Source organism: Citrus sinensis, chromosome 9 (assembly GCF_022201045.2).
Source record: "Citrus sinensis cultivar Valencia sweet orange chromosome 9, DVS_A1.0, whole genome shotgun sequence".
NCBI classification, from domain to species: Eukaryota; Viridiplantae; Streptophyta; class Magnoliopsida; order Sapindales; family Rutaceae; genus Citrus; species Citrus sinensis.
Genome location: NC_068564.1, coordinates 8,866,905 through 8,876,495, shown reverse-complemented (window position 1 = coordinate 8,876,495; position 9,591 = coordinate 8,866,905). Strand labels below are relative to the sequence as shown.

Genomic DNA, 9,591 nt, shown 5'->3' with positions numbered 1-9,591 from the left:
TTTTAGGAGTTGTAAGAAACTGATTTTAAGTCAACTGACAGTTACAATCAACTGAACTTAGACGCTGCCTCAATTCACGCATTTACTAAAGATTTATGGAGCATTCAATTGCTTGAAACCAAAACTTGTGGACATAATTTTATTGCGATTATGAATTTATGATAGGACCGGAGATGTATAAATAGGACCGCTCTGGCATAGCGCATAAAAACTCCTCTGCACGACTCGCATTGATAAATTTTGGACTGGCCAAACAAGAGAGCCCGAATTGATTCATGCTGGGCTCAAATTCTAAGCACAAAGCACTCAACGGTCCACCACCAAAGCATGAACGATTAATTAATTAATTTCTATTTTTTTGCTTCAAGTCATCTCCTTAATTATTAGAATTAAATTTTCCTCAAATTTTGTCTTATATAAATATTATTAAGTTTGGGAAAAAAAAAAGGAAAAAAAGAAAGAAAGAAAGAGGAAGCCAGAAAGGCAGAAACCTAACACAACAGGAATAGTAAGGGATCAAATGATCAAATAGACTATGCCCAACTTGCTTCTTTAGGATTATGCCTAACAACTTAATTATCAGAGTAACACACACAAATTAAAATATTTCACAAAGGACGCAACAAGTAGAAGCAATAACAGTTAAAAACTGAAAAAGGGTAATGAACTACAAACAGCAATCCAACTTTCCTAGGTTACTGTACAAGATCATTATTTTAAACTTTATTAGGTAAAACAATGTAAATAAATTAAGCATAAATTGAAAAATAAACTTGTATTAGCTCCTCTCTGTCTCTCTCCCCCTTCTCTCTGTCTCTCTCTCTTCACTTTTTTTGACTTTTTGTCAATATTTGTAAATTAAAGGTTGCAATGCAGTCAACTGCACAAAGACAAAACAGTCAAGAAAATAAGTACGAAAATCCTCGTAAATAGGATGCTGACAGATTCTGAATACATCAACGTGAGGGCAGTTCAAACCACTCAAGATGCTTGTTTCACGGTGTTGTTATTCATGCGCTCTACATTTTACGGGCTGCAAAGGTTTTTAAGATCCTCTTCCTTGGCATACCAGTTTGGTATTATCTTTGAGACATGAGGATAAAGATCCTTGTACGAATTTCTGATTGTCCCCTCAGCAACTCCAGTAGCAACAGAAATATCTGCATTTATGCAACTTCCATTTAAATATATGCACAAAGAAGACCCAAAAACACCACGATGAATCAGAGTACCAGTAGGGTTTTAATCAGAGCATGTTACTAGTGACATGAAAGGTCAGACATGTGAAGTAAACCATTAGAGTTGTGACATCAAACATTAACTTGTGAAACAAATAGAGTTATATGACTACAAGTCGTGTGTTTTCAGTAATATTACCAGTCCCATCAATTCTAAAAGATACAGTCGGACCTCATGTTAGCACCTAAAATTGTTTAGGAAACATCTACTTTAAATTAAACAAAGGGAAATTATCCTCTAGCCGAAAGTGCAAGCCGACGAGTTTCTGACAAAATGTCTCTGCACAACCTCAAGTTCTACTTTTATATCAACCAACCTCTTTTCCGTTAACGCCGTTAGCCACCATTAAATAATCCACATTAAAAGACTATTTTGACCCTAGATTCAGTTAAGAAAGTAAAAAGACGATTTTAACCGTTTTTCATTTCAGGGACAAAATAGTCTTTTATGTTTGATTATTTAACAGTGACTAACTGAGTTAACTTTAACAGTGAATAACAGAGTTAACGAAAAAGTGGTTGGTTGATATAAACTTAAAAATTGAGTTGGTGCAAAGATATTTTCAGGAACTTATGTGGTTACTTGTACTTTCGAAATTCTTTAGGTGATTGCAGGATAATTTCCCATTAAACAACTAAAATGAAAATGTATCAAACCTTTGAGCGGCTTCTTGTCATCTGAAAGCTGAGTTATAATATAAATAACTGCAGCTGCAATTGATATTGGGCTCCTCCTGCAAAGAATGATCAATCAACTTAAGAAGTTAGGGAAAAATATAGCAAATACCATAAAGGATACACTATCAGTTGCATCTATCAAATTAATTTAATAGTAATACGAAACTCGCTAATGAATTTGAAAAACTTCTTTTCCTCTAAGATGAGGCTCCTTACATGGGATTAGCTACATCAGTCACATAAAAGATTATGAACCACGAAGCTATGTATATTATGCTGCATATGGTACAAAGATGTGCCAGTGAGTTCAGGCACATTAAATATTGACATATGAAACCTATCATAGGCTGCAAAGTCATTTAATAAAAAAATTCTCAATCATTTAATTCCTTGAGCCTTTCCAAAGTACACGCAAACAGTATCATCACGATGAGCAAGCCAATTGATTTATGATATTGGAAACACAAATACCTGAGAGTTACAAGTCAAAATAACTTGTTCTTTTTCAATAAACTAAAGCTTCCTTGTGTAAAATCTGAAGATAAACCATCTTCTATACTGTAAACTGGGACAACCCAGTTAACTTGGGTAAATGAGAATAACAAGAGCAAATCAAGGCAAATTTTAGATACATGCAGAAGCTCAACCACAAAACTGAGTCAACACTACAAGAACAGGGAGTACTTTGCAATCGTGTTAACAACTCCTGACATTATTTCTCTATTATAGAAATCCCATCAAAATCCTCGTTAACATCCTGACAGCTAAAGATATCACCAGGAAATTTTTGAAAACCTCAAAACCATTGAAATAAAAAACACTAAATATCCAATCAACTTCTAAGGCTGCTTCTTCTAATCAAATTTCTTCTTCGTTTTACAAAAAATATATCTGATTCATTCTAGACAATTCAATTCTAGCCTGTGAACCAAAAGTAAAACTAAACCATCTGATATCCAAAAGAAAATTTAAAACTTGAATGGAATTGGTAATATTCAAGCAAAACAATACTTTAACTTTTATATTTACCATGATAATGCAAGGATAAGTTATGAATACCTTATATCAAACTCCTCGGACTTCTGAACAGCTTCTTGGGCAGCTTTAACAGCTTGATTATTCATACCCAAATTGGAACAGAAGCGCCTCTAAACATTCAATCAGAAATTGATATCAGTAGCCAGAATATATAGTTAGAAACAAGCAAATTAAATGCTATTGTTTTCGATGAAAAACAATAAAGTAATTACTCCAAAAAGTTTATTTCTAGACAGATAAAAAGAAAAAATTCCCACCATAAAGTCCCCAGCATGTATAGTTCCCATCTCCACTGACTGACCAGTCTCCAAACCCAGCTGTTTCACAATGTATTCTTTTGCTCGGCCAATTTCCTTCTTTGTAGCTCCATTGGCGACAGAGCAGATTTCTAGTTGAAATCCATAGGTTCAATGAAGCTCATACACAAATGGAAAGATAAATGAGGAAGCATCCAGATGTTAAGAGAATCTTAGGCTGTACCCTTAACAGTGCGTGGCTTGTCTTCTTGTCGACAAGCAATGTACAGGCAAGCAGCCAATAATGCGTCTTGATTTCTGCCTCTACTAGACTTTTGATCTTCCACCTTCTTATATATCTCATTTGCCCGATCCTTCAATACAATTAGAAAGATAGTATCAGAGAAGATCAAACATTTGAATCTCAAGCACGTCAAAGCTAAAAAGAGGAAGAAATGACAAAAAAGCCACCAATCAAACATTTTTGACATAAGTGGAAAGTATAGCAAATTTCTTTTCCTTTGTCATTGCTTTCACAGAAGAAAAGAAATTATTGAATAGTTATTCCACTTTCATAATATTTTCTTCCAGGAAACATCATATGATGCTGGGAGGCAATTTGCACTCTCCTCCGATCCCAACCCATCCTTTCCAAAAAGGAAAAAATCAATGAAAGCTAGATCACTGAAAATCATCAGGTGATTTTCATTTCTTTTAAAAGATTGGGTGTTCAATTACACTATTTTCACCACTTCTGTGTATATATTCAATTTCACAATAGCCCTCTGATATCTTTATTTCTGACCTCTGAAAGGGCACGACAGGTTACATTAATGAAACAGCATAACATCTCATACATATGATTGTTTTTGCCAGTCATCTATAAGATCTGCAGTAAGTCTGCACTGATAATACCTGGGCAACTAGTTTTGCATGAAGAAATAAGTTCACAGGATACTACAACACATTAAGGCACATTCGTAGGCACACTTATTCACATATGCTACTGATAGTAAGATTATTTCCAAGGCTTCTCAGTCTCATCATAGTAAGAATTTTCGATGCTCTTGCCATGATTACACAATCTATGCGCAGACATAAGGAAAACAGTGAAGGTACAACATGAGTATTGAATTCTTTTCCAAATTTTTCTATCATAACCGAAAATTTTCCTTCCACAATTGAAATTACCATTAATAGAACTATTACATCCAATGATGGAGCTCGATAACCAATTTGTGATTCTTAGTTGCAGAAAGCACAGATGGATTCAAGCATAACAGAAATAAATTTAAAAAAAAAAATTACGAATAGATTCTTTAATTAACATCTGACGATCATGTCAGAATCAAATGTCATCTATTACTAGATAATAGAAGTCTCTCTCTTGAGTGCATTAAATACACACAGGGACTGGGATAATTAATAATGCCCAGTGATCCTTTGACATGTTAACAAATATACAAATGGTGCTGAATATTTGACTACCATTGTTAGAGGTTATGCTTTGTCCACATATGTCTCCAACTTTTTTACACTTTCAGTTCTAACTTGCTATAATCTCCCTCCTCTTTGATATTATAGTCAACCCAGTTACTTTAACTAGCTCAAACCTCAGGCAGAAACACACTCTAGAATATTCTACTTGCAATCACTTTTATCAAGAACATTATAGTTATTCATTTATCTGCTGCATGTTGAACTTCTGTAACCTCGTACAAAAGGAAATATTTCGTGTCATTTCAAATATACAATTTCCAACCTAACTAATCTTCAAAATGAGACAAATACTAAGTTGCTTCCTTGTTTTGTATGTTTATGTCCCAAAAAAATCACAGGAAATGAAGTTATTATGTATGTGTGCTAACAATTATAAGAATGTATTTAAATTGCAGTACTAGATGCCCCCGTTATACTTATTATTTTTGTACCCATAGTCATCACCACCGATCAAATTCTCTAGCTTCATCCTTGAATTCACATATATACTTTACTAAACATTGAAAAAAATCTGAATAATAAGTTAAGTCCTATCACCATAAACATACATAAGTTGATGAGCTATTCCTAATAAAAGTTTGCCCTTAAGAGAGTATCAAAACATCTATGATCACATAATTATCAAGATAATGAGTATCGTACCTTAATGGTTGCAACGAGGCCTAACCTGAAACATAAAGTCCACACCACGTCAGCAAAAAGGAACAACATTGCATCAATCAAAAAATCACATACTTCTCATTGCCTATTGTTATTTTCAAATTCCAAGCTCCCACATGCGTATACAAACTAAGCTGATTATTAAAAAAAAAAAAACACTTCCGTACGGAAAGAACTAACATTCGCAGTTGCAGAATTAGCTAAAGATTCAAACTTTTAGCTCAAAATATAACGATCATAAAATCAACTAACAAAATTAATAACCGATCCAAGATCCATATAAAAAAATTCGATCCATCCGCCTACGCATACCTATCAGACATGGTAGCAATTGTTTTAAAAGCCAAAATCAAGCCGCGATCCGGATTCGAGCCGCGATTCTGCCAGCGTCCGAGCGACGACGACAAGAATTCTCCGGAAGCTCCATTAGGCTTGGCGATGACGGTGGAGAGGCCGCCGTCGGCCAGGAGCGGGTTGGTGGGGCCGCCGACACGGACGGGGTCGTTGTCGCCGGATTCGTTGGCGAAGGTACGCCACTCGGAGGTCTCGTCGATGGAGTGCGACTCCAACACGAGGCCGCACTCCGAGCACACCGTGTCCCCCGCCGAGTGGTCGAACACCACCTCCGTGTGCTTCTTGCAGTCCGAGCAAAAGGCGTCCGTCATTTCCCCTTCGATTTAATTTAATCCCCTACGTATTTCCGTTTCTTCTTTTAATTTTTTAAAATTATTTAAATTTTTAATTTTAATTTAATATTATAGCCCTGTTCTTTGGGATTCCGGTGGAATTGTTGTGCGAAACTTTTTAGGTGAAGAAATGAAGAGAGGAAGAAAGAGGAAGGGGGAATTGAATTGTGAGAAAGAGGTCCGTATTCCGTAGCGATATTTATAGACGGAGTAATAACGTACGGGTCCTTAATTAATTTATTTTTTTTCTACGAAACTTTCAATTTATTTACATTAGATATTTAGTAGTGTCAGCCAATCACGAACTTAATAAAAGAAACATGCATAGAGACGAGACGACAAACCTCACCCAACTTCGTCCAGTAAATACGTACTTTTATCCCTTGCAATTACTTGAAGAGTTAAATTTAGGCGACTATTGGTGCATTCCCATAGCATATTCTCAGTCAATTGAATTGTTTTAAGACGGTGTTGAATGATTCCGTTGAATTTAAAAATTTGGCCAATCAATGAGAGTTGTGAAAGAGTTGTTTACTTAGAGAATGGGTTGTAAGAGACTGCAATGGTTGAAAATGAAATTGTTACAGTAAAGGCAACGTATCAGAGATGGTTAGGGTCGTTATCACTAAAGATCTTAATGTGAGAAGAAGATTGATGCAGAGGAAAAATTTCGAGGATGTTATGTTCCCTCCACTGTATATTTTTCTCCATGGTCTTTATTTTGAGTGACGGCCTCTTTATATAAGAGAAGTAATTAGAAAAATAATTAAGTTAAGAAAATTTATTTTTTATAGCTTGTAGAATTTTAACGAGAATTGAAATTTATTTATACTATTAATTCTTATTTATATTATGATATGTTTGTTGATATGGATTTTCGGACTCTAGGATCTATTTGTTTATACCGTTGAGTCTGATTAGATAATGTTCTTACTTAAAAGAAATTTAAAAGATTAGGAATCCAATTTTGCTCTTATTTATTTATAATTTAATTTTTTTTAAAAAAAATAGTTACTAAGTTACATTACATTTAACCTAAATATGTTGTTCGATAACCCCTTAATTATTTGATTGATAAGCAACAACTTATTTATAAAGATTTAGATTGATATGTAACTTAACAAGATTTTTTTTTTCTTTGAACTAATAGATGTAAGAATTAGAATACCACGAAATCGGTGAATGGAAACTGTCATTTCATTTGGTACCAATTAGGTGGGAGATTAGAGGAAATGTTGGTTCGCAATTACGGAACTTTGTGTCGCGAGTCAAGACCGTCGGCTGGTCGTGGCGGCTCGAAGTTTCATGCGTTGTCAAGACTCGAGGAGTCTGGCACAAAACTCAAAATGGTCTTGATTGGGTTATAATGCATCTCATCGTCCACTAGATCGTCTCTATCTTCAATATTTTGACGTTTTTTTAGATCTTTCCACTTACAGTGATTACTTTCCCTGTTGTGAGGATTTTGTCGGTACTCTTGAGGATGAGATTGTGAGTAGGTGGCAAAATAAATTCACAAATTAAATTTGTGATGAATCTTAAATAAATTGGGTTAAAATTTAATATATTTGAATACAATTTGTTTATTAAACAAGAGTTATTGAATTCATTAATCGGAAAAACTAAGTTTTTTCTTTCTCTTTTTTTTGGTTTTAACAATTTAACTTCCTTTGCAAGCAAATCCTGCAGTGCAACTTCAACAGATTTCAATTCTTCTTCTAATTACATAATTAGATAACGGTGGACATCTTTGTGACTAATGTGGATAGAATAAATATTTCTCTAATATTAGTAAAAGTAAAAATTTAAATTATATAATAACAAGATTGATATAAAATAATTTTAATTAATTTTTAATTGTAAGTATCGATAAACTTCTCATTGTAATATTAACTATTAAGGAAAGCTAAAAAGAAAAAGAAAAAGAGACATTTTGAACCCAACAATTTTTCTTTATACACAAAATGTCACACTCCTTACCCAATCTTTCTGGTGAAGGAGATTGAATTGTAAGATGTGAAAGAGCTTTGAGTTCAATGGCTTATAATAGTCTTCTATGGAATTGTCTTAAAAAAAGGGAAAGAAGCATTTACACCCTCAAAATTTAGAGAATTAATCACAAATATTTATAAAAAAGACACTAAAATTTATTTTTGATCATAATACCCTTTGAATTTAATAATTAAAAACTTGACTTTAAATTTTTTTTAATTAAAACAAATTTAATATAAATAATATAATTTGTTTGGTAGACTGATAATGTTAAATTATTTTTAACATTTAAAATAATATTAAAATTTTAAATCATTATAATTTTTTATTAATATATTTGTATTTATTATAAAGATTTTAAATAAATATTTGGGTTAAATAAATTTCATAATTAACAAAATATATCCCCATTAATAATATTAAAATTATTTTCACATAATATTAAAAAATTATTTTTATTTTAATTAATTAATTTATTTTCATATATGTTTCTATTTCTTATTAGAAATTACTTTAATGTAATAAAACAGGTCTAATAGATTGCAAAATATAAAAATATTTTTTAAATATTAAATTTATTTTAAAATGCATATATTATTACCTTTATTTAATGTCATATTTTTATTTATTATAAAATTTTAGGCTTCTTTTTTGGATTTATAGAGTCAAATGGTGTTTTAGTAAAAAAGAGGCTTTGGTAACTTTTATTAAAAATTTGAGAGTTTTTGTGACTATTTTTCTAAATTTTGGGAGTGTAGATTTTCTTTTTTAAAAAAAGTGTTGACAATCTGAGAGGGTAATAAGTAGCTCTTCAAGGAAGGATTCCATCTAAATGGTAATAGCTTAAACCTTGGGGCGGCAAATGATAATTTCAGTAAACTTACAGAGTCGATTTTCTGTCGACTCAAGTGGGGGTTTTTAATTAAATACACTTTAATAGTTATAAAATTATTTAAATACTCATTTCCTTTTTTATTTTTATAGATACCCTAACAAATGCATGTAAAGTCTGAAATACTCTTAATAAATGCATCAAATTCACTCCACTTCATTGTCTTCATAGTTCTTTCACTTCTTTCACTTAAATCTCTTCCCACTGAAATTCTCTCAAAATCTCGTAAAATCTCTCAAAATATCTCATAACTTCTTACACAAATACAAGTATGTATTCACTTCTTTAACTCCCACTCTTTTTCTAAATGAAAGGAGGTGCATTGCTCATTAAATAACCCAATAAGATATGTTAATGTTGTTGGGTTTTGAATTTTTTATTTTTTAGGAAAATTTAGAAATTTTCCTCACATTATAATGTTTCATTTTTAATTATTTTCTCCATTTTTTGTTATATGTAGAAATATATGCATTGTAGGTTGCTTAATTAGTTTTTTCAGCAATATAATTTATTTATGGCGAAAATATTTCTCCTCGTGCATTCCTTTTGACATCGTGTACGTCATGTAATCAGTCATGTAGGTCGTGTAATGATAGTGTTGTTAGGGTGCACCAAATTTAAAACCTTACTACTAATATAAATAACTAGCATAGAGTAAGGATCGATCCCAC

The 9,591-nt window shown here is 32.4% G+C and overlaps 1 protein-coding gene across 1 annotated transcript; it reads right to left on the bottom strand.

The window, feature by feature from the left end:
• Positions 1–627: 627 nt before the first annotated feature.
• LOC102629446 (transcription initiation factor IIB-2) lies at positions 628–6,216 on the bottom strand. The gene is made up of 8 exons (XM_052433702.1): positions 5,663–6,216; positions 5,333–5,357; positions 3,435–3,564; positions 3,212–3,342; positions 2,976–3,064; positions 1,896–1,972; positions 979–1,160; positions 628–880 (listed from the first exon to the last, which is right to left on the bottom strand). The coding sequence occupies exons 1-7, from the start codon at positions 6,013–6,015 to the stop codon at positions 1,027–1,029; spliced, it is 939 nt and encodes a 312-aa protein (XP_052289662.1). The 5' UTR covers positions 6,016–6,216; the 3' UTR covers positions 628–880; positions 979–1,026.
• Between the last annotated feature and the right edge of the window lie 3,375 nt (positions 6,217–9,591).

Coding starts and splice junctions, on each gene's coding strand:
- LOC102629446 (XM_052433702.1), bottom strand. CDS start 6,015: ATGACGGACGCCTTTTGCTCGGACTGCAAGAAGCACACGGAGGTGGTG. Junction 5,358..5,662: donor ATTGCTACCATGTCTGATAG/GTATGCGTAGGC, acceptor TTTATGTTTCAG/GTTAGGCCTCGTTGCAACCA. Junction 1,161..1,895: donor TGACAAGAAGCCGCTCAAAG/GTTTGATACATT, acceptor GCATAAATGCAG/ATATTTCTGTTGCTACTGGA.